This window comes from Carassius carassius, chromosome 48 (genome assembly GCF_963082965.1).
Source record: "Carassius carassius chromosome 48, fCarCar2.1, whole genome shotgun sequence".
Lineage (NCBI taxonomy): Eukaryota > Metazoa > Chordata > Actinopteri > Cypriniformes > Cyprinidae > Carassius > Carassius carassius.
Window position 1 is genome coordinate 23878817 of NC_081802.1, and position 25962 is coordinate 23904778.

Consider the following 25962-nt stretch of genomic DNA (forward strand, 5'->3'; position numbering starts at 1 on the left):
TGATCGGAACAGAAGAGCGGTGTTTTGACCCACGACTACGCTGCCTCACCGTCACCCAGTTGCCCTGCTGCTGGGGCTCTGTTTCCGGAACCGAACAATGTACAGGAATCCCTGAGCTAGACGCATCCAAAGCCGTATCTAGAGCCCTAACATTCTTACTGTCCTCAATTAAAGTTTGGATGCGTTTCTCTAATTCTGAAATCTTCTCTGTCAGCCTAACTATTTCCCTGCATTTATCACATGTGAATCCCTCATCAGCAGAGATAGATAAACTATACATGTGGCAAGAGGTGCAAGAAACAATGATAGGAGAAGCCATTACTCACCGTGCTTGATGAAAAAAAATCAGTTTGGGGCTAGGGGGAGCACATGTTTTTTGCAGGCTACCTTAGAAGACTTGGATTCATTGAGAAACCTTAGGGTTTTAAGCTCAGTGTTAAGAACTATTCATTTACCATGCGTCTTAGGGTGAATTGGGTAGTCTATTGGTTAAAAAGGTTTTTTTGTGGTGGAGTGGATTTGTCTGTTTTGTTTTCTCCAGTCTGAAAGGACAATTCTAAAGAAGAGAGAATTTCAACGTACTCAATGTTTTTTTTTTTTGGAAACCAATTTCAACGCACTCAATGTTTTTTTTTTTTAGGTTGCATAGCTTCATCTTTTTCTCAGGACAGAACTTCATATCAGATAAGAACCTTGATTTGATTTTTGTTTTGTTTTTTTGATGTGTGTGTGTGAAATCAAAGACAATGTTTCTTTTGTCTTTCCTTTGGATTTATTTGTTATAAAGTGCCACAGAATAAATCACCTAAAATATAGTAGATTATGTGCTTAAGTTCATTAAATAATAATTGATCTATGTGATGATAAACTCTCGTTAGTAACTAAATCGAAGAACAAAAAGAGTAAAGTTACAAAAAAGGTTATAAAAAAGTGTGTCCCACAGTTATTATCAGCTGTTCATAAGATGGATTGCCTGAGGGAAGAAACTGTTCCTGTGTCTGGTCGTTCTGGTGCTCAGTGCTCTGTAGCGTCGACCAGATGGCAACAGTTCAAAGAGGGAGTGTGCTGGATGTGAGGGGTCCAGAGTGATTTTAACAGCCCTTTTGCTCACTCTGGATAAGTACAGTTCTTGAATAGATGGGAGGGTTGTACCGATAATTCGCTCAGCAGTCCGGACTACCGTCTGTAGTCTTCTGAGGTCAGATTTAGAAGCTGAGCTGAACCAGACAGTTACTGAAGTGCAGAGGATGGATTCGATGATGGTGGAGTAGAACTGTTTCAGCAGATCCTGTGGCAGGTTAAACTTCCTCAGCTGGCGAAGGAAGTACAACCTCTGCTGGGCCTTTTTCACAATGGAGTCAATGTGAATGTCCCACTTCAGGTCCTGAGAGATAGTGGTGCCCAGGAACCTGAATGACTCCACTGCAGTCACAGTGCTGTTCATGATGGTGAGTGGGGGGAGTGCAGGGGGGTTTCTCCTGAAGTCCACGATCATCTCCACTGTTTTGAGCGTGTTAAGCTCCAGGTTGTTGAGACTGCACCAGACAGCCAGCTCTTTAACCTCCTGTCTGTAAGCAGACTCGTCACCGTCCTGAATGAGGCCGATGAGTGTGGTGTCATCTGCAAACTTCAGGAGCTTGACAGAGGGGTCCTTAGATGTGCAGTCATTAGTGTATAGGGAGAAGAGCAGTGGGGAGAGAACGCAGCCCTGGGGAGCTCCGGTGCTGATTGTACGGGTGCTGGATGTGTATTTTCCCAGTCTCACTAGCTGCTGCCTGTCTGTCAGGAAGCTGTTGATCCACTGACAGACGGAGGTGGGCACGGAGAGCTGAGTTAGTTTGGGCAAGAGGAGGTTTGGGATGATCGTGTTGAAGGCAGAGCTGAAGTCCACAAACAGGATCCTCCCATAAGTCCCCGGTCTGTCTAGGTGTTGCAGAACATAATGCAGTCCGATGTTTACTGCATCGTCCACAGACCTGTTTGCTCTGTAGGCAAACTGAAGAGGATCTAGCAAGGGTCCAGTGATGTCTTTCAGGTGGGCCAGCACCAGTTTTTCAAATGACTTCATGACTACAGACGTTAGAGCCACAGGCCTGTAGTCATTTAGTCCTGTAATTTTGGGTTTCTTGGGGATGGGGATGATGGTGGAGCGTTTGAAGCATGAAGGGACTTCGCACAGCTCCAGCGATCTGTTGAAGATCTTTGTGAAGATGGGGGCCAGCTGGTCAGCACAGGATTTCAGACAGGCTGGTGTAACGCAATCTGGGCCTGGTGCTTTTTTCCTTTTCTGCTTCCGGAAGACCTGGCGCACCGCATCCTTGCTGATCTGTATTGCAGGTGTGGGGGAGAGGGGGGATGCAGGAGGTGTGAATGGTGAGAGCGCTTGATTGGAGAGGTGTTCAGGGTGGGTTGCAGGAGTTGTGAGTGGTGTGAACAGTTGTTTGGAGAGGCATTCAGGGTTGGTTGCAGGAGTTGTGAATGGTGAGAGCGGTTGATTGGAGAGGTGTTCAGGGTGGGTTGCAGGAGCTGTGAATGGTGTGAATGGTTGTGTGGGGAGGTGTTCAGGGCAGGTGATGGGTGCTCTTTCAAACCTGCAGTAAAACTCATTCAGATCGTCTGCCAGTCGTTGATTCTCCACAGTGCTGGGGGGTGGTGTCTTGTAATTGGTGATCTTCTTAAGGCTTTTCCACACTGATGCGGAGTCGTTCGAAGTGAACTGAGTCCTTATTTTTTCAGAATAATTCCTCTTTGCCACTTTGATCTCCTTTTCCAGTGTGTATTTAGCCTGTTTATACACGACATTGTCCCCCTTCACGTAAGCATCTTCTTTGGCCTGACGGAGCTGTCTGAGTTTTGCAGTGAACCACGGTTTGTCATTGTTGTAATTTAGTTGAGTCTTGGTAGGAATACACATATCCTCACAGAAACTGATATATGATGTTACGGTCTCTGTGAGTTCATCCAGATCGGTGGAAGCAGCTTCAAAAACACTCCAATCAGTGAGGTCAAAACAAGATTGTAAATCTTGCTCTGCTTCATTAGTCCATCTTTTTACAGTCCTTAATACAGGTTTGGCTGATTTTAGTTTCTGCTTGTAGGTCGGTATAAGATGAACCAGAAGGTGATCAGAACGTCCCAAAGCTGCTCGTGGAACAGAGTGAAATGCATCCTTTATTGTTGTGTAACAGTGATCCAATATATTACTGTCTCTGGTGGGACATGTAACATGCTGTCTGTATTTTGGCAGTTCACGGGAGAGATTGGCTTTATTAAAGTCCCCAAGAATGATTAAAACAGAGTCTGGGTGTTGTTGTTCTGTCTCTGTGATCCGCTCAGTGAGCTCACGTGCGCTTGAGGAGGGATGTAAACACTAACCAGAATGAACGAGTGAAACTCCCGCGGCGAATAGAACGGCTTGCAGTTAATGAAGAGCGTTTCGAGATTTGAGCAGCACGTCTTCTTTAACACAGTTACATCTGTACACCACCGTTCATTGATGTAAAAGCATGTCCCGCCGCCGCGCGATTTACCCATTGATTCTGCGTCGCGATCCGCTCTAAACAGCTGAAAGTCCGGCAGATGGAGCGCGCTGTCCGGTATGGTGTCATTCAGCCAAGTTTCCGTGAAACACAGAGCAGCAGAGTGAGAGAAATCTTTATTTGTCCGAGAGAGCAGAAGCAGTTCGTCCGTTTTGTTGGGTAGAGTGCGGAGATTTGCCAGATGGATGCTAGGCAACGGCGTTCGAAATCTGCGTTTTCTGAGTCTCACGAGCGCGCCAGCTCTTTTTCCCCGTCTGCGCGTCCTCTTGAAGCGTGTGATCAGCGCAGCCGCTCCGCCGACAAGAATGTCCAGCAAAACATCAGAATAGTCGAAAACCGGTGAAATATCGGGAGATGTGTGTTGCCGAATATCCAGCAATTCGTCCCTGGTGAAACTGATTGCAGGAATATAACTAAAGACAGGACAAACTAACAAAAACACAAAAACAACTGCAGAGCACGTCACGGAGGCAGCCATCCTGTATCGGCGCCACTCAGACACATCTAGATACCAGGTCTACGCTAAGTAGAGTCTAACATCAAAGGTTCATGTTATCCTACACAAAATGTGCCCTTCCACAGCTAAAATAATTTAGTTCACAATCAGCTGACATGAGATGTTTGGTCCAGTAATCACTCAGAGTGGAATTTCATAATCTAGTCACTGGTGATAATACAATGTGACTTATTTAGTCACTAGGTAGTGTAACTAATATGACTGATTGTGGAGTAGCACTCTGAATAAAAATAATCAAATGTGAGACTTTTAAGTCTCAAAGGGGAGAATGTGGAAGATTTTTATTGGTCAATATGTAAACTAATCAGGCATAATCAATGTGACTCTAGCCATTTATGTATCAAGTTATTCTACTGTTATAATCATGCATTTGACTGTATGTAGAGGCCTGCCTGAGAATGGAATGTGCAGAGAGTGCAGGGGGATAGTATATGGTGCATCTGCACACTCTATTTGGACATTAGACAAAATATATGATCAGACCTCCTTGGTGCACACATTACCAAAATACAGCATATAGTAAAGTTGGACACACTGTTTTGACATAAGACAAAATATATGATTAGGCCTCCTCGTTTCACTTAAAATAAATTCTACATCCTAAAAGCAAGCTGGAGACAGCCATAAAAGTAGAAGAGTTGATAAACAGAATCATATGTACGAAATGTATTGAACATGGGCACGCCTTCAGAAGCACTGTATAAAATAGAGAACCGACACAGACTCGACAGACTGTTCTGCAGAGCTTTCTCGGTTTTATTTTCTCTTGAAAATAAAATCTTTCTTATGGAAACAGAACCCTGAGACAGTGTGATTCCTCAGATCCATGACGGACGAAAATACACTACACACTCCGCACTGCCCTCTCGGCTAGCCCGTTAGCTTGTCGATACTCAGGGCTACTGGTAGTGTGTATAAAATCCCAGGCAGCAGCAAATTCTTTGAACCGTTGGCTTGAAAATTGGGTACCATTGTCTGAAAAGACTTTGTGTGGACTCCCATGAACTGCAAAGTGCCTTTTGAGTTTTGTAATCACTGTACTGGAGGACAGGTCACAAAGCAGATCAATTTCGAACCATCTTGAAAAGGAGCCAACTAGTACGAGATAATGTTGACCATTACACTCAAATATATCTGTAGCCACACTTGACCACGGAAGTTCAGGGATGCCGTGTAAGTGAAGAGGCTCTTTTTGTTGATGGGGCTTCATACTATTACAGACGGAGCACGACAGTACCTCCTTTTCAAAGTCTTTGTTAAGAGAAGGCCAGAACACAATGCCTCGGGCCCTGCGTTTAGTTGCATCAAGGCCGGGGTGACCTCTGTGAATTATAGTGATATACTCGCTGCGCAATGATTCTGGAACAACTGTTCTCGACCCCTTCATGAGCACATCTTCATCGACGGTGAGCTCATCCCTGAACGGAAAATACTCACAAATTTCTGCTGGCAGCTTTGATTGGCTAGAGGGCCATCCTGACTTGATAATACTGCAGAGCCGTTGAAGGGTCGGATCTTGTGTTGTGTGAGTTTAAAGCTCTTTCAGTCTGGAAGATGAGATGTGTTGAATTGACATGACCTCGAAGTCAGCTCTGTCATCAGCGTGTTCGTCTGGTGAGTCTCTGGGGGAACGTGACAATGTGTCAGCAACGAACATATGTTTTCCTTTCTTGTATGTGATTGTGAAGTTGTATTTCTGCAATCGTAGCATCATGCGTTGCAGCCTTGCTGGAGCTCTGTGGATAGGCTTGTTAAGGATGGTAACCAATGGCTGGTGGTCCGTTTCAATGTGAATTTGTTTACCATATATGTAGTCATTGAATTTGGTGCATGCGAATACCACAGCCAGAAGCTCTTTTCAATCTATGTGTAACGCACTTCTGTTTGCGTCAGAGTGCGAGAAGCGTACGCGACATGTGCATCTTCTTGAAGACACGCAGCTCCGAGTCCAAACTGGGAAGCATCACAGGTGAGTGTGACGGGTTTCTGGACGTCATAGTATTTCAAGGTAGGTGGACTGGAAATCCTGTGCTTCAGATCTTCGGAAGCATCCTGATGCTGTTTAAACCAGCACCACTCTGTGTTTTTACAGGTTAGCTCACGCAGGGGTGCAGACAACTCACTGAGGTTTGGTATGAATTTTCCTAAATAGTTGATCATACCCAGGAAGCGCTGAAGTGCAGTAACATTGTCTGGCGGCAGCATTTCTGTGATTGCTTTTGTTTTAGCAGGGTCAGGTTGTAGTCCCTTGCTTGTGAAAATATGTCCAACATAGCTCACCTCATTTAGGCGGAATTTGCACTTTTCAGGATTCCGTCTCAAGTTCACTTCACGAGCACGGTCTAACACTTTCCTCAAATTTTCATCGTGTTCCTGCTCGCCGTTGCCCCCCACAATGATGTCATCAACTATGACTGCGCACGGATAGCCAACGAAGATCTGTTCCATAGCACGCTGAAAGACCTCGCTGGCTGAATTAATGCCAAAGGGCATCCGAAGAAATCTAAATCTTCCAAATGGCGTACTGAAAGTAGTCAGTAGGGAAGACTTATGATCCAGTGAAATCTGCCAGAATGAGCTTTTGGCATCTAGTGCTGAGAATACAGTGGAGTTTGGCATCTGCGCGGTCACTTCTTCCACTGTGCGCATAGGGTAATGTGGACGTTTTAGAAATTTGTTCAGGTCTCTAGGGTCTATACACAGTCTTATTTCATCTGAGTTTTTCTTGTGAGTGGCCACCATAGATGACACCCAATCGGTTGGCTCAGATATAGGAGTGATAACGCCGATTGCGACCATTCTTTCCAGCTCTGCTTTTACCTTGTGTTGCATTGCTGCAAGAATTCTCCATGTCGGACGGACGACAGGTTGAGCTTCTCTGTCAAGTTTAATGCAGTATGCTACAGGAAGCCTTCCTACTTCATCTAGGAAAAGATCTGCATATTCTGTGTTAATCTCCTGCGCAAAACTTGAGCTCTCTTTTAGACTGACCTGGTGCACTGCGTTATTGAGAGAAATGAGGCCCATCCGAAGACAGTCATATAGCCCAAGCAATGGCTGTACATTTTTTCCACCACATAGAACTGTAGAGAATAGTTCTGGTCACTCAGGTTGCATGATAACACAGTTGAACCCGCAGTCTGGATCTCCTCTCCACCATACCCAACAAGCTTCACATGGCTTGATAACTGAAGATTCTCTTCTTGCTTTACCTGTGCAAATGTCTGCATAGACATGATGTTGCATGATGCTCCTGTGTCGATCTTTAGTTCGAGAGGCTTTCCATTGGTTTGGAATGTGCAAGATATTTGACTGTTTTGCGTCAATTTCTGCCACCTTCTGGTGATTTAAGGAAACTCCATCTATAAAGAATGAGTCTTCACTGCTGTTTGAAGCTCTTGCAACATCAATTTGATTCACAGTCTTTTTTAGAATCCGTGTACGATGAACTTTCATAGATTTGCAGCATTTTTGGAAGTGGTTCCATTTGTTGCACCTGTGACACTGCTGGCCATATGCAGGACATCTCTCCCATTTTGCCTCATGGTTGCTTCCACAATTGTTGCAATTATTAATTTGTTGTGGGGCAAACTTGTCTAATTTGTGTTTGGGAGTACGAAACGTTATTCTTTTCACCATTTGTTGAACACTGTTCACATTTGCCAAATTATGCTTTGGTACAGCTAGTGTTTTAGTGTGCTGGTCTGTCAGTTCATGTATTTTTCTCATTCCATCATTGAGTATCCCACACACAAGTCGATCCCTTATCAGTTCCTCTTGTAAATCTCCAAACCTGCAACTCTGCACCTTGTTTCGTAGGTCGGTTACATATGCTTCAATTGTCTCTCCTGGCCTTTGATTTCTTGAATTAAATTTGTGTCTTTCCATCATTATGTTTGTTTGTGGACTACAAAGTTACTACAAAGCGAAACTTGCGTTTTAGACATTCCGGGTCCTCACGTGACTCAGCTGGTGTAATTATTCGTCGGTTTTCTCCCTCACCCGTGTAAACAGCAGGTGCATAGACGAACGTTCGTTCGCGCTCAATGGCCTCCGAGCCAGCCAGATTAAGCAGTATGAAAGCTTTTGTGCGAGGCTCTTTTTCTGAGTGTGCAGCAGCAATAAATATGTCAAATTCCTGCTCAAACACACGCCAATTTTTGGCGATATTGCCATCAAAGACAAGTGGATCAGGTCTGCGAAACCCTTCAGCCATGTTTTATTGTGCAATGAACGATGGTGGCTGACTGTGTGAATGTTCGTTGGAAGAGTATCTTCTTTTCTTCGCTGCATTCACGATTCCGTGAGGACCACTTCTGACACCATGTTGAATGACGAGCGGCAAGGCAAAGGTTCGTTTAACAACATATAACTTTACTAGAGGAGATGCAGAAGTACAACATACAAGTATAACTTCATCACCATAACACATACTCGCGCATGCGTAGAAACCAGCCTTTACAACTTAGTCTGTTGGATTTAAGCTATAGAGCGCTCTGTTCTACATATTATAATGTTATTTTTTTCCATTTATGTTGATTTATGAAAAGTGAACAGCACGACCGAGTAAGATAGGATGTGCAATATGAGACATGGAGCGGGTCAGACATGATTTTCACCGTTGAAGTTGAAGTTGTTTTGTAGTAAACCTTTCTTTAAAGTGAATTTTTTCATCAACCAATTGCCTGTATTTAATGAATAGGCCTACGAAACAAATATAACGGAGGCGCCCGCGCGCTCACTTGCATTGCACGTGAACTAGAGCACATCCTAACTTAACGAAACTCAGTGTAGGCCTATGCCTCACACAGACATGACAAATACATCAAATACACAAAGCTTGAAATGACGAAAATACGAAATAATTCAAAACGAAAATAGAAAAAGGCTACTCTCTGATTATGTAATCCATTAAGATTATTTATGTGCATTTCTTTCTATAAGCACGTTCACACGGCGATGGCGATCGTCAACTTCATCTTTGCAGCCGAGTCGACACTTTTAGAGAAAACACTTGTTTATTAATAAAAATCAATACACGCGTCAACGGATTTACAGATGCATGCACACATATTATTTCGAAATAACGAGATATTGTGTTGAAATAACATTATTATTAATAATAGCCTACATCTTTTAGAATAGGCCTGTTTGATTGAATGCTGAATGTTGCGCTTGTTCAATTTAATAAAATTAAAAATTTAATTGTGATCATTAACATAACTAAATATTAAATATTTAGTGGCCAAGTTTTGCGCAGCTCCCCGTCAATGATCTAGCACCCCCTCAGCACATGCGTAAAAAATTATCTGGCGCTGTCCCTGCAGAAGCAGGCAGTGTAATTTTTTATTTTTTTTTCATTACCTCAAACCCCCGTTTTGAGTCGGCATTTTTTTTTTTAAGTCATAGCTTGTGGGGTAAAACATCCCCTAAGCTCAGGGGTAAAATAAAATATCTATTGCCTCATTTCCACTGAGCAGTATGGTATGGTACGGGTCTGTTAACCATGATCTGGCTAGCGTTTCCACTGCCAACAGTACCCTACTTGGCGTGGTGTTTCGATCGACGTAATTTTCGCGTGAAGAAGAACATAGTAAACTACAATGGATGACATACAGCAGATCTTGTTCTTGCTCCTCGACATGTTCGTCTCAAGAAGACAAGCGCCGACATTAGGCTTTTCTAAATATCAATTACGCTTGCCATGCGACTCCTACATGCAAATGGTAGGCTACAGCGTGTTCTTAAATGCGTCACTCAGCTCGCTCTGCTACTCCGGTTACCCTATACGATATTTAGATGATATTAGTTCTGTGCATTTTAAATGTTCGCTTATTATCTTAGTAAATGTTAGAGGATGTTGAATTGTAACAAAATATAGTTGTAAATTCACTTACCTTGCAATAAATGCGTTCTCCCACGAACATCTGTCTTTTATTCCGACTATTTCTCAAGAAATCCCTCCGCAGCGCATCTCAAATTCAAACGTCTAAACCCCGCCCTTGCTTCAGTTTCATTGGTTGAAGCTGTAAACCAATCATTTTCTTTTCTGCCCTCAGAACATGTTTGAGTAAGTAAAACTCAGGCGGGAAGGAAGTCGATCGGAAGTTGAAGTCGGCCGGGTGCCGACATCTTGTAGCAGAACTTCACTTGCGTTAGCATCCCATTGACTCCCATTCATTTTGGCGTCACTTTGACAGCGAATAACTTTACATCTGAGGCGTTTAAAGACTCCATTTGTCCATTATTTATTTCAAGCAGTTTTTGTAAAAGTAGGCTAACGATTGCGTCATAACCACGCGACTCTCTGTCGCACACTAGAGATATTACCGTATAGACGGGAGGAGAAGCTCGCAGGCAATCGGGGGGATGTGGAGGCAAAATGACAATATAATTAATCAGAATACCTAGCAAAAGTTTCTCCTGCTCCTAGCTCATGGACAGCTCCTACTCACACTCTCCATCTCTGCAAGATTCGGAAGGGAATGATTCAGATTTCTCTTGGCACAGCTACTAGAAGACAGACGGGTTGCTCACGTGGTCCGTGTAATGTTTTGCTCGGTTTGAGTCTGCGCATCAGGAAAGGAAGTGCTAAGAAATCGCTGAAAATGGGCTTCACTTGTCTCAATTGAGTTCCAATGGGGTCGCTGTGTCCATTTCTTTTATTTTTCTATGGTAAAACTCCCACTAATCCTCCACCTACCAGCACCCAGTGCATATACAGTATGTTACTGATATACACTAACACATATAAGTATATCATACAGTAATAAAATACATGTTACGTATGATCAATGTCCTTGTCTCTGGTATGATTATTTCTATTCTTTTCTATTACTTCTATAATACAGTAGTATTATATAATACAGTTCTGGTATTTAGGCTAGTATGATTCCCCATTAGCCTAGCATGCTTCCCTTTTCAAAACTGTTCACCTATTTTAAGTTATTTCTTTTTTTATTTTTAATCTCACTTAGGTCCATCAACCTCCTTCTGACATAAATCCAAAAATCGGCTCAGCTGAAATGAAGACAGGTAATAGTCAATTGAATCAAAATGCCTAAAAACACACCACCCATATATCAATTCATTCTAAATGTAATATCAGTAGGGTACATTTTATTATTAAGGAATTTTATTATTTAACACGTGTAATAAGGAACAAACTTGATATTCTCATGTTTACCAGTTCCACCCACCACTGCTGTCACACGCAGTCAAATGTTATATTTTATTACTAATATGTAGCTAACTTTCCCCAACCTGCAAAAAATATGTGTTTAGACTCTAATTCCAAAAACGATGGATGAAATGAGATTTTACAATAGGGTGTTCGTTACTAACTTTATCCAGTAGCCAATCCTAGCCTAATCAGTTAGTTATCTGATAACATCCCTTAAATCTACTAATTTAATACGTAATAATCTATTAGGAGGTTTTAATTTACAAATTATTTTTATTTAGATGTACTGATAATATTAAATCTTATTCTTTAAACGTCTCACCTTTCAAAAGTGCGTCGCACATGGTTTGCTGCTACTTCCGGGAACTATTTAGAGGCTCCACGAACCGCCATTGCTGTAAAAAAAGCGTTCCATTGTAGTCAATGGAGATGTCGCATCTCTCTTTCTCTATGGCTCTGGCCGGTTGTACCTCGCGGCCGTGGGTAGATTGCGTCATAATAGCTTGTGTAGTATAGAGCCAGCTCCCAACCCAACTTGGAGAATAGAATAACGGCAATATTTTTTTTATCGCCCGATAAGAGTCTCGCGTTAACGCAGCACGTTAACGCCGATAACGGCCCACCACTAATAAAAATTAATATCAAATATGTAATAAACAATTCTTATTTCTTATTCACCAGAGAACCGCCCCTTTTTAAAGGGTGCCTAGAGGATCTACAGACGGTTCCGCCGGTGTGGCAAAGTGAAGAACCCCAAAAGGTTCCTCCAGGCATGCGCGTAATTTGCACGGGGGTTACGGGGGTCATGACCCCCCCAAAAATCAGATCCAGCTAATATAACCCCCCCAATATCATCACATCATTCAGATTAAAATAGATATGAAATATTCAGAATGAATACTTTTGTTCATTTTCTTTATTAATTTCATTTGCCAGCAAGAAAGATAGTATCATATTTTAAATAATCTGTAATGTACCCCCCGCCCACCGCACCGATTTGGTATTACCAAAGTCTCTGGTATTACCCAACCCGCTTTCTGTACCAAGTTTGTTCACTATTTTGCGCAGTCGATGGGATGAATGGTTGGAGAAAGCTGACGGAAAGATGAAAAGGACACTGAAAGGCAGCCAGACAACGATTTTTTATTGTTTGTCGACACCAGCCAAAAAAAAAAGAAAAAAGAAAAAAAAAAGAAAAACGAAAAATCCTGACCAAACGGAGGTACCCTTAAGTTAGCTGTTAAGCCGTTTCTCAAAGTGTGGGGAATAGAAACATGACAAACAGGTTTTGTGCCCATCTTTTTAATTCCTTTATTTATTGACCATACACTCAAAACAAAGACACATTTAAATGTAAGCCTTGACGTTACTTAACCTCTTCACACGTAAGTTTAAAAGTATTTCAAGGCTACCGTTATTGATCGTAGTATCGCTTTATGGTTCCCATGGAGACGCGCCATTCATTGCTTGTCACACCGTAGCCACAATAGTGCTGAATGACTGATGATCTGCTTTTATTTCCTTTTTTATTCAAAATTTCACAAATGTGTTAGCTATAGCAGGATATATCTGATATTCCGATTGTCAAATATGTGCAAGTGGATGTGTTTTGTTGTTCAAACACCTTTATAACGATCGCATTACTTGAGCTGTATGCGCAACGTATTTTAGGTATCTATCTTATTAAAATACCTAAAAAAATACGTACATTATTAGGAATTTACCACCTCTGGTTCAATTTGAGATTATTTTTATTTTTGTTTGTTTGTTTGTTTTTTTGTTGTTCTTTTTGCATGGATTTTGCAAAGTGTCAAAATGAATCAAAGCACAACTAGGTTAATGTTAGTCCACACTTGTATTGATGTTATCAGAAGCTAAATGCAAACACAATTATTATTATTTTTTAATCTAATTTTGAGTCTTATTTCATGCAAAGTGATAATATAATTGCACTTTCATTTTCTTTATTTGAAATTTTTTAATGCTGTTATTTGATGTTAAGTTTTTAAAATGTGATGTTAATAAAATACATTTTAACAGTTAAACTTAAAGCCTAGTTTATTAACATTTTGTTGGGGTGATTGGGGACAGGTGGGGCTCGGAACCCTTTCCTACCTCTGAAGTGGGGAATGGCAGAAAAGTTTGAGAAACACTGAGTTAGCTGATGATTTGTTTTGTTGACTGGAGTTGGCTGGCTAGATGTTGGTTTGCCAGTGTCCTATGAGGTAAAGCCAGAGGGTGCCAGGGACTGTGTAGAACCAATGTCACTGAATTGTAACTGCTGTTTGCTCCAATACAGTCACCCGTTTTGGGGGGGATTGCATAATTAAATTATGCAAATTAGCATGTTACCTTTTACACAAGAAAATAATACAATAAATTAATAAATAAATAAATATGCCGCGAGTTTAACCCCCCCAATGGTAGACCCAAAGTTACGCCCTTGCCTCCAGGCACCTTTTATTTTTACAGTGACTATAGATTAATATAAATGAATATACAAAAATTGTGTATAATTCATAAGCAACATGAATAATCAGCCATGTATATAGGCTACAATAGGCTATATAAGAAAAGACATTTCAACAAAATGCATGGAAACACATATGTTCCACGAAATAAAACAATGTGAAAAAAAAAATAATTTTGACTAATTAAAAATGTCCATCTTCACTTAACTTTAAAACATTTGTGTTTTAGTCCGATGGTAAGTCTGACATCACGGTTTCCAAGTCCAAAAGCTCTTTCAGATGGCAAAAACAAACAAACAGTGCTAATATACACTCATTGTGCTGTAATATTCCTGAAAATTATGATCCTAGCTTTTATCTCTATACCGAAATCTCAGATGGTTAGTTATTCAGCTGTTTTGAATCATAAAATGTTTAAGTCTGGGATCCCGTTAGACTGGAGACTGTAATGTACACTATGGCTTTTGAAAAGCTTAAATGTGTGACTTGAATCAAAAGTTTCATAAATGGTTGTTGAGTATTCTCATGAAACAAGATAGAGGAAGTAGAAGTAGAGGCTTCGACCCGGAAACAGTATTAAGGTGCAGTAAAATTATCTGTTGTTCTGTGAATGTTCACTGGTGAATTCCAGTCATTTCAATAAGAATCCACACGATCAGCAATTTTGTTTGTGGTCAAAAATGCCACTACACTATGGGACCAAGTTGGTGTGAGGTACTTAAAGAGTTAGAAAAGTGAAAAGGTACAGCAGATTCATTTTCCGTTTGTTTTTCCTCTTTTCTGGTGGATGTTCCAGGCACTTCAATGATTTTCAGGTCTATTTCAGCTTACCGAGATCCCTGCAAAGTACAAAATGTACTGTTAGTAAGGTTATTAAAGTGATAGTTGTGAAATTTTAATAATTTCCTCAGCCTTGTGACGTTCCAAACCTGTTTGACTTTCTGTCTGTGGAACCCAAAAGCAGATCTCAGGCATAATGCAACCCCTGTCACCGTTCGCTCTCACTGCATGAAACACAAGCAGAAAAAAATTGTGTAAATCATTCATGAAACCATTCTTATGTACACTTGTCTAGTTCAATTCAATGCAACAATTTATGTAAAAAGTTAAAAGGTTAAGCTCTAAAAATGTCCCAGAAAAGATCCTAAAAATAATCAATGAGTTCACAACTCATGTATTATGGGTTGTGTTGTAAGTCTTCTGAAGCCATATCATAGCTTTTTCCTTTTTTTTTTGTCGAAAAAGACTAAACTTGAAGTTATAATTGAGAGTTAAAATGTCTTATATTCAAATGCAATTGACAAAGATATAAGAAAAAAATGCATAGCATTATTTGTGAACCATTTTTGTTATATTATTTTTCTGAGTAGCATGAATGAGATTTGAGAGCAAGAGGGAAGATTTTCAGAGAATAACTGATTAAAAAACACAAAAACACAGCCAAACAACACAATTTCATACAGAGAAAGTTCATAGTAATAAAGTACAACCCGAATTCCGGAAAAGTTGGGACGTTTTTTTAATTTTAATAAAATGAAAACTAAAGGAATTTCAAATCACATGAGCCAATATTTTATTCACAATAGAACATAGATAACATAGCAAATGTTTAAACTGAGAAATTTTACACTTTTATCCACTTAATTAGCTCATTTAAAATTTAATGCCTGCTACAGGTCTCAAAAAAGTTGGCACGGGGGCAACAAATGGCTAAAAAAGCAAGCAGTTTTGAAAAGATTCAGCTGGGAGAACATCTAGTGATTAATTAAGTTAATTGATATCAGGTCTGTAACATGATTAGCTATAAAAGCTTTGTCTTAGAGAAGCAGAGTCTCTCAGAAGTAAAGATGGGCAGAGGCTCTCCAATCTGTGAAAGACTGCGTAAAAAAATTGTGGAAAACTTTTAAAACAATGTTCCTCAACGTCAAATTGCAAAGGCTTTGCAAATCTCATCCTCTACAGTGCATAACATCATCAAAAGATTCAGAGAAACTGGAGAAATCTCTGTGCGTAAGGGACAAGGCCGGAGACCTTTATTGGATGCCCGTGGTCTTCGGGCTCTCAGACGACACTGCATCACTCATCGGCATGATTGTGTCAATGACATTACTAAATGGGCCCAGGAATACTTTCAGAAACCACTGTCGGTAAACACAATCCGCCGTGCCATCAGCAGATGCCAACTAAAGCTCTATCATGCAAAAAGGAAGCCATATGTGAACATGGTCCAGAAGCGCCGTCGTGTCCTGTGGGCCAAGGCTCATTTAAAATGGACTATTTCAAAGTGGAATAGTGTTTTATGGTCAGACGAGTCCAAATTTGACATTCTTGTTGGAAATCACGGACGCCGTGTCCTCCGGGCTAAAGAGGAGGGAGACCTTCCAGCATGTTATCAGCGTTCAGTTCAAAAGCCAGCATCTCTGATGGTATGGGGGTGCATAAGTGCATACGGTATGGGCAGCTTGCATGTTTTGGAAGGCTCTGTGAATGCTGAAAGGTATATAAAGGTTTTAGAGCAACATATGCTTCCCTCCAAACAACGTCTATTTCAGGGAAGGCCTTGTTTATTTCAGCAGGACAATGCAAAACCACATACTGCAGCTATAACAACAGCATGGCTTCGTCGTAGAAGAGTCCGGGTGCTAACCTGGCCTGCCTGCAGTCCAGATCTTTCACCTATAGAGAACATTTGGTGCATCATTAAACGAAAAATACGTCAAAGACGACCACGAACTCTTCAGCAGCTGGAAATCTATATAAGGCAAGAATGGGACCAAATTCCAACAGCAAAACTCCAGCAACTCATAGCCTCAATGCCCAGACGTCTTCAAACTGTTTTGAAAAGAAAAGGAGATGCTACACCATGGTAAACATGCCCCGTCCCAACTATTTTGAGACCTGTAGCAGAAATCAAAATTGAAATGAGCTCATTTTGTGCATAAAATTGTAAACTTTCTCAGTTTAAACATTTGCTATGTTATCTATGTTCTATTGTGAATAAAATATTGGCTCATGTGATTTGAAAGTCTTTTAGTTTTCATTTTATTAAAATGTAAAAAACGTCCCAACTTTTCCGGAATTCGGGTTGTACTTGCATGTGGTGCAGGTAACTTACAGTAATTCAATGTTGCCACTGAAATGTTCAGAATATTTTAGAAATATAATGGTTGTTCTGGGGAAAAAAAAGAACAAAGCTGATTATTCTATAACTGACCAGTAAATGGCTTTAAAATGGTATTTGAGAGAATGAGGGCACCTGTAGTAAGTAAAGTTAGGCTAAACAAAAACAGACCAAACTATATTAACTTGCTTTTGTCATTCATAAGAAACGCCAATGATGACAGCAGGAATCAGCTAAATTAGTTAGGCTATATCATCAATTTTAAGACACAGTTGTACAGAATATGTTGAATTGAATGACTAAATCAATCTAAGACAATAAGTCAATAATTTCCATTTGTTCATTAGATCAACGTAACATTTGTTAGCATCGCAACTAAAATCTTCATACCAGATATTGTGCAATAAACGAGTGGTAAACACTGTAAAAACAAATTATAAATATTAATTATAATAAATTTAGTTTATGTGTGTTTGAATATATAGTGAGTAGACTCTGTATTTATATTTATTTGGCGAGTTTACAAACTAAACCTTGTAGCAGCTAATGGAGAGCCGAACAAATGGCGGAAGCTTTGATGAGAGGAGCCGTTACTTTTCAAACCTGATGACGTCGATCAGCTGAGCTTTGTTGCGCGCACGCAGCGCGAGCATCACTGAAGCGACGACAGCTGAGGAATAGCAGCAGTTTCGTGACAGAATAAAAATTTTCTCCTCCTGGTTATTCTTCTTCATATTATTAATATTCTTATTATATAGTGTTGTTGTTTAAGGTTTAAATTACTTAATAATATAGGCCTATACTAAATAAATGTAAGCTACCCAAGTGAAAAAGACGTAGGCTACTGTTAAATGCATTAAAGTATATTTGTATTGTAGGTCTACTAAAAACACTCAAGTAGCCTACATTTTAATAAATTTAATAGTACGTCTTCTTCACCTAGGTATACTGAATCAAACTTAAAGCTGCAGTCGGCAAGTCTGGCAGATTGCGTCAACTTAGCCAAAATTACAACTCTCATGCCCCTCCCCCACTACCAGCGAGCACCCTCCCATAGAGGTCATGTTCCTCAGTGCATGTGTATCTGATTTTCTGTGAACGCGTCCGTCTCTTCAGCATCGATCAACACCATGGACTCGGAGGTAGACTGCCCTGGCTAATCTATCCATAGATAGCAATAACCAAGGGATTGGAAGCTTGTTAGTAGATTTTATCTCCGCCATCACGCTTCGTACAAACTCAGGCGAACTTCAGGCGTGTCGTGTGCATGTGATATTGTAACGTGCGCGAGCCGCGAGGGAGAGGGGATCTGTGACTGTGGTGTGTGCACAACCTGTGATTGACAGTCAGATCTCACACCCCCCCTGCGCTGATTGGACCCGGTGATCCGGGAGCGGTGGATTTTTGCAAAACAAATAACGCTCCAGAGTTAGAAGCTCGGTTTTTTTTCTGAAACCACTTTATTTATGTTGTTCTGTCAGATTATAGTTTCGATTTAACTGAATATGATCAAAAAATGTTGCAGCCGGCAGCTTTAAGTAGCCTATAATAATAATAACAGGATAGGCTAATAATAATCTTTTTCTGGTCTCACTGAACCATTGGGTTCCTCCAGATGCTGGCTTTAACATAATAGATCTTCCAGGAACCACTTAAATGTTAAAAGATCCTCCAATAACCCTTTTATCACATTCAGGTTCCGCTATTTTCCCCCAAAGCACTTCGAGGTCTCATGGTAATGAAAGGTGACTCCCGAACCTCTGAACTAAATACAAAGTGCTTAAAGGATCCCATAAGTTAAGAACCTCAAAGATTGGCAATGCTCCTCCAGTAACCCTACTATCGAAAGAGCGTTGAGGCACCTAAATTACATTTTGAAGTTCCTTGAGTATCCGACAGGATATTTGAGGCTCCTTTAGTTTTTACAGTGTATGATTAAAACATTGTGTCCCTTTTCAGGTCTGGTATAAAGAACGTTGCTCATGTGGCTGAAATGTTCGAAAAGTAGCTGAGATGTAATGAAAATAAGTAGAGGGAACAATGCTTACAACACAGGGTTTATTTAATAAATTGTAATTTGTTTTATTAAATGTCATTTTAAACACATTATGACAGAATCAGGATCTAGAGATTATTTTAATTTGATTACACAAAGTATGAAGCTATATGAATATTTGAGTATTGGTATTATATAAGGTTATTTGAAAACAGCAAATATTGAATATAAATATATATATATATATATTTCCCCTGAACACCCAAACACCAGCCCAAAAAATACAATGAGGCCTGATTGTAAAGCAACTGATACATGATTGACACAATTAGAAGTAATCAAAGAACTCTTGCAATGTCTTGACATTACAGAGGAGATTCCTTGGTATCCACTGTGATATCAGTGTAAGTGACGCCTTTGTATGTGCCCTTGGTTCTGTACGCAAACACACTGCCGTTCTTGCAGGTCATCTTCACTGTGCCAGTGTAAGGCAGGTCAAAACTGGCTCTGCCAATAGTGATTGAAACATCCATCTTCTTCCCTGGTGGAACATCTAAATCTGTAGACAGAGTTTCGGTTCTCTCATCTGTGTGCTCCTGATCATAAGTGCTTTGAATTCCAATGGTGACACTGGATCCTGCAGTAATGTCTAAAACCTCTGGAATCCCAGCTTTCACTTCCATACTAAATGTTGCAGATAAACTTGCACTCACAGACCATGAAGATTTGTTAGTTATTTTCTTTGAGCTTTCAACTTTTTCTTTTTGTGTGGTGGATGAGTTGTTCCTGAAAGTGAGGGATTTGATTTCTTCTACTGTCACCTTTGGTATCAGTTGGTGGAGAGTGGGATAGTTGACATCAGTGAGAACTGTTGATTCAACTGCTTTGAGAAACATGAATCCCATGCAGTCAATGTCAGAACCACCTCTTCCTACAACTCCCAAACAATATCCAGAGCCGACATCCATGGGATATTCGGTTTTTAAACCCCAGCTTGTCATCTTTGCAAAAAACTCTGCCCCTCCCTTCTTACTGGTCTTGAATTTGATGGCTCCAAGACGTGTTCCTGCTCCGTTCCCCCACAGGGACAGTGAGGTGAAACACTCACCAGGCTCGAACGTGTACTCTTGATATGGTCCAGAACCTACTCCAAATGTTTCAACTCTCCCATCTGAAAGCCAGACCCGGACAGCCTTCACCTGCCATTCTCCCACCCAGACTCCGATCTTCTCTAAACTGGCACCGTTTTCCTGACCAGTAAATGAGAATGCATTACCTCCTTGTCCACCAATTACCTCTAGATTTATTGTGTCGGACATCTTGGAATTCAATTGATCTGAAAGAAATATCAGATCAGAATTCAGCTTTACAACATCAGCTTTACACTTTATTGCAGTGTTTCCCAACCCAGTTTCTGTAGACACAAAAACAGTACACCCTGGACTTCTTTCTTAATTGACCCATTCATTTCGGGTCTGTGAGTATCTACTAATAAGCTGACTTGAATCAGGTGTGTCTGAATAGGCAAACATGCTAAGTGTGCAGTTCTGGCATTCCTCTGGGAACAGGGTTGGGACACATTAGCTGCTTTTCCACTGTCAGGCCAAACGGATCTAAGAGTGGTAAGGAACGGTTAATGTTATATTTCCTCTCGAGTTTAGTTCGGCACGGCACGATTAATAACCATTCTCGGCTCGGAAGTCTCAGCACCAGTGGCTAACCATGCATGTTGTGACATCGCCACTCAGGATTGGTCACTTGTCTGTTGTCTGGCTCTCTGTAGCTGGTCAAGTGCGCTATTTGAGCGTAGTAAATAAGTTACTAACAGAAATATCCAATCATCCTCTGTAACACAGTGACTTAATTTGTATCTCATACATCTGTAAACTCTTGTGTTATAAAGGCAATGACTGACACATTACAATTACACACATTAGCTGGTATCAGTCCCACATGGAAAATGAAACCATATCCATACCGGCTGGGCCGGATTGGCACAGAAAGGAGCAATTAAAGGTCCCGTATTATGCCCCTTTTCACAAGATGTAAAATAAGTCTCTGATGTCCCCAGAGTGTGTATGTGAAGTTCCAGCTCAAAATACCCAACAGACCATTTTTTACAGCATGTTTAAATAGCCATTTTTTGGGGCTCAGAAAAACGCCCTGTTTTAGTGTGTGCCCTTTAAATGCAAATAAGCTGCTGCTGGACGACGCAGGGGGCGGAGCTTCATGAGCTCGCGCTCAGTCTCTTAGGACAATTTCATCTCACGGAATGATGATAATATCAGAAACTCTCAGTAACGGTGTTCAGTTCGAGTCGGACAATAATGCCTACAGAGTCAGAGTGCTGTATAGAGATGGAACAGGTATAGTTTAGTTTATAATTTAATTACTGTTAAACGTATCATCTGCTTGTATGTATTAATAGCCTACAAGTCTGCTGTTTCGGACCAGGTCCGAGTTTATTGTACATCACACAAAAGATGAAGCGTCAGTTTTACTTCAGAAAATCACGGTAAGAGTGAACAGAACACAGTAAGTTATAAGAAGTGTGCAGGTACATAAACGGATTTCGGTAGAGTTGAGGGAGCATTTTCTTTAAAAAAAAAATAATTCCACCTCGTCTTCAGCGGCTGCCTCAGATTTCGGGAGTAAATAGAGAGAGCTATGTGGATTAATACATCCAGCCACACAACACCTACAACGCTTGGGAGACATTCTCGTCAGTGCAGCAGCTGTGAACTCTATCAGGGCGGGGCTATGTTAGAACGGCAATGTCTGTCAACCCTCGTGGGCGGGGCCTGTGCTGTAGTGACGTCACTAAAACAGCATTCTGAAAAGAGGTCGTTGGGAGACAGTGCTGCTGATGTATGGGGATTAATAAAAAAGGAGTGAGTGGATTTTTATCACTCTTGGGTTGTGTACACACACTGCCAACACACATTTATGTCCAAACAGCATGCAAAGGTGAATTTTGCATAATACGGGACCTTTAAGCACCGAGTTTGGCCGAGGGTGGAAAAGTGTCTATTGTTGTGTAGTCCTGTGGTACAGCGTATCTATAAAACGAGTTCATGCTTTCATTTGGCATGCTCTTCAGGCATAAATCAACTTTTCCATGCATCTGATACACAATATCCAGTTCAATTTCTTTATAATTTTTTTTTTTTTTTTATCAATAGTACGTGGAATTATTAGGCTATTATTCTTATTTCACTGCTTTTAAACTTTGGTTTAAGAAAGAAACTTAGAGCATATTATGAAAGTAAATTTAATTTCATAATTGTACACTCCCAACCTTGTGTCTCCAGTGGGTGGGACAGGTGAGGTGGGGTGGGGGTTGCTAATAAAATGCTAAATCAGATATATGTACAATAACATTACGATGTCCAGCAATCGATTTAAATTGTAGGCTACATGGGGTTTCATTTGTCATTTCATGAGATGTAGCCTAATTTATTATTCCTTAATGGTCCAGTGGTAGAACTTTCGCGAATTGTGTCAGAGGTTCTATGTTCTAGTCTGCACTTGTATAGTTTTTTTTTCTCGTATAGTTTTTTTTCTCATCAAAACCGATTATGTTCATCAGTAGTTGTATATCAAGCAGAGACACGTTTGTGTGCATTATGTTTTGTGATTTCACCAGAACGAATAGAGAGTAGCCTATCCGCAACGGATTGAAGCGCGCGTTCGAGTAAAGACACATGAGAAAACTCTGTATCCGCGCCACTGATCGCAACGAGCACTTTGATCACTTGATTTAAAAAAAAAACACATTTCAGCGCTAGATCATTTCTTATTTAAAAAACGAACGAAATGAATGCTCTGCCAGTTACCTGGAGATGTTTTATTTATTTGTAGAATTGGTACATTCGTGACGCGAGATGTTTTAAAAAGTGGTTGGGACAATAACGACCCTGGCAAAAAGTGGTGGGGACATGCCCCACCCGCAAATTACGCCTATGCAAAATGCATTTATGTAGCATCATGTCCCGACTCCCGTCCTTGGGGGGCGGTTCAAGATGGCGCTCTAGCAACATGTAAGTTGATGTGCTCTGCAAACTCAAAACATATAATTGACTTTTAGTGCAGTCAGAGAAACACTTTATCACTTTCTTTCAACTTCTAACATCTATCAGTTGATAAGCATCCCTCTTTTAGAGAGTGACACAATGGGCAAGACCGAAAAAAGAAAAAACAAGAGCGCTCCGCAGGCGATTGCTAATCCTGCTAACGTTGCCGATAGTGAAACGCTGCAGGTTTCCAAAGTTGACGCGGTGGAGTCCAAGGTCGGCAAAGTGGATCGGATTATCATTGAACAGGAGAGAAGACTAGCGCATCTGGAGAGTTATTCACGACGGTGGAATTAAAAAAATCTACGGAGTCCCAGAGAAGGAGAAAGAAGATGTTCGACAACAGGTCATCCAGGTGTGTCAGCAACTCCTGCCAGAGGACAAAGATAAACTTCCGAGCGCCATAGATACTGTACACCGGCTTGGTCGCAAGCAACCGAATAAACCAAGAGGTATTATTTTTCAATTTGCCTCCTGTTTCTATCGCGACGCTGTGTGGCATGCAGCAAAGGAGTCTACGTTTCTCAGGGAAAATGGATTGAAGATATCAGAGGATCTGTCTCTTGCAGATATGGAGTCGAAATATTCCCTCCAGCCTGAAACTTTATGTAGCTGATATGGATCTAGCGTTACATGAAGCCTGACTGTAACTTGCACTGAAACAGTGGGCTAACGAGAGTCTGTTCAACCTCGAGAGTGTTGCCTGCCTGCCTTTTTTTTTTCTTTTTTTCTTTTTTTTTTACGAAAAGAGGAGAAAGAAAAATATAATTTAGGCTAGTTGATATTATGAACGAATATACTAATGCCATCCTAAGTTATAATTTATACAGTTATGTGATTGCAATGCTAATGATTTATATTTTTTATTTATTTTTTATCATCTTTTGGCAGGCATCCTAATCTCAGGAGTTTGCTCTTTGAAATGTTGCTCTTTGTGAAAAAAACAAACAAGTTAGCTCTTGTTAGTATGTTATTATATAGACTGCATTTGCTCTGTAAAAATTATTTTTTTTACTACAAGAAAAGAGATTATTCATGTGTTGTGAAATATTGAAGTCTAAACTCTGATTTGCACTATATAATTTGTACTAGTATATAGTTTGTTGTTCTCATCGTTCTGTGTGTATATTTAACACATTTTCAGAAACCGGTTAAATCTACCTCTATAGGACTATAGGTTATAGCTTATAGGTTTTTTTCTCACTTTATGTCTCTTTCTATAATTTCTTTTAATACTAGAGGGTTAAGAAACATTACATAAAGGAAGGCAATTTTTCTGTTTCTTAAACAATTAAATCTGACTTTTGTTTTTTGCAAGAAAGCCATTCAACCAAAGAGGATTATGTTTTTTGGAGATCTCAATGGGGATCCGATTTGTGGATGGCTCAAGGTACAAGTAACTCAGCTGGTGTTTGTATTCTCAACAAGAGAAGTCTGTGATTCAGGTGGTCGATATATCTGTCTCGTACTGGGTATTTCGAATTTAACGGGTATTATTGTTAATATTTATGGTTTCAATCAACAAAAAGACAATGAAAAACTTATGGATCAAGTAGAAGAACATGTGTTGAAATTACTCACTAAATACCCAATTCTTTTTTAGTTTTTGGAGGAGATTTTAACGTGGCTTTGGATAACATCTTAGATAGATGGCCTCCAAAGTCACCTGATTACTCGAGTCTGTATTTAAAGAGGTTTATGCAGAGATTCTCTTTACTCGACAGTTGGAGAGAAACTCATCCTTCTCAAAAACAATTTACATGGAGTAACAATTCTCTTTCAAACCAGTCTCGTATCGATATGTGGCTTGTCTCTAGAGATCTAAATAATGTATCCTCTGATATTACTCCATCGCCTCTCTCTGATCACAAATGCATATCCATATTCATTCCTCTTTCAGATTCTGCTAACTTGCAAAGATTTACCTCCTTTTGGAAACTGAACAATTCATTGCTTAAATATAAAGAAGTAAAAGATAAAATTAAATGTATAATCACTACTTATTGGGAAAAGGCAAATAAGGAAAACAATTTTTTGCAGTAATTGGGAATTAGTGAAATATGAAATTGGTAAATACATACGTTCTTTTGGTAGCAAATTGGCTAAAAAGAAAAACAATGATGAGAGTATTATAATTTGTAAAATTTCAAATCTTCTATCTAAAATGGTTCTATCTGATGTTGAAAAGGTTGAGCTTGCTCATCATCTAAATGCGTTGGATGAGGTTTATAAACAAAAAGCTGAGGGGGCATTTATTAGATCACGAAAAAGATGGATTGAGGAAGGTGAGCAAAACTCTTCTTATTTCTTTAGATTGGAAAGACTACAAATGGAAAAAATCAGATTGAAAAACTAATGATTGATGGATCTCTATGTGAAGACCAAAGAGTCATTGCTAATTTCTGTGCCAAACTCTATCATGATTTATACACATCTAAATTTAGCGAGCAACATGCTCATAATTTTTTTGATTTGTTATTTTCCATTAATCAATTAGGTAATGATGATCAAGCCTTCTGCGATTCTCCTGTTACTTTAAAAGAAATTGATGAAGCAATTAAATCTTTAAAAACAAACAAATCCCCTGGTACAGATGGACTAACGTCAGAATTCTATCACATATTTAGTGAAAACATAGCTCCTTTCTTATTAAATGTCTTTAAGGAAAGCATATGTGGCGGGATGCAGTTTTCTGGCTCATGCCTCCCTGGGTGACGCTTGATTTGCTGCAGCTGTGGGTGGTTCTGGGCAGGTAACTTTGAGCCAATCGCGAGGACTACTCCCCCTTTATAAACCGGGACTTTTCTTTGGATAAATGATGCCACCGGTACGCGACTTGTCTTGTTTACCTGCCCAGTGACCTGATGTCTGCCTGGTTACCTGTCTACCATAGCGCCGCAGGTATGGTTAGCTTTGTTTCTCTTTTCACTCGTTAACTCTATAAAGTGGGTTTATAAGGAATGTTTCATGTTGTAGAATCCCCAGTGCGGCAGCAGCCCTTTCACCAGCTGAGTGTGCGCTCTGCTATCAGCAATCAGAGCTCAGCGCCTGTGACGCAATGT

General features: G+C 40.3%; 1 protein-coding gene across 1 annotated transcript; it reads right to left on the bottom strand.

Annotated features, from left to right (window-relative positions):
• Positions 1 to 19192: 19192 nt before the first annotated feature.
• LOC132131621 (aerolysin-like protein) lies at positions 19193 to 20152 on the bottom strand. The gene has a single exon (XM_059543682.1). The coding sequence runs from the start codon at positions 20144 to 20146 to the stop codon at positions 19193 to 19195; it is 954 nt and encodes a 317-aa protein (XP_059399665.1). The 5' UTR covers positions 20147 to 20152.
• Positions 20153 to 25962: the final 5810 nt, after the last annotated feature.

Excerpts from the sequence above, each read along its gene's own strand:
- LOC132131621 (XM_059543682.1), bottom strand. The coding sequence starts at position 20,146 with ATGTCCGACACAATAAATCTAGAGGTAATTGGTGGACAAGGAGGTAAT.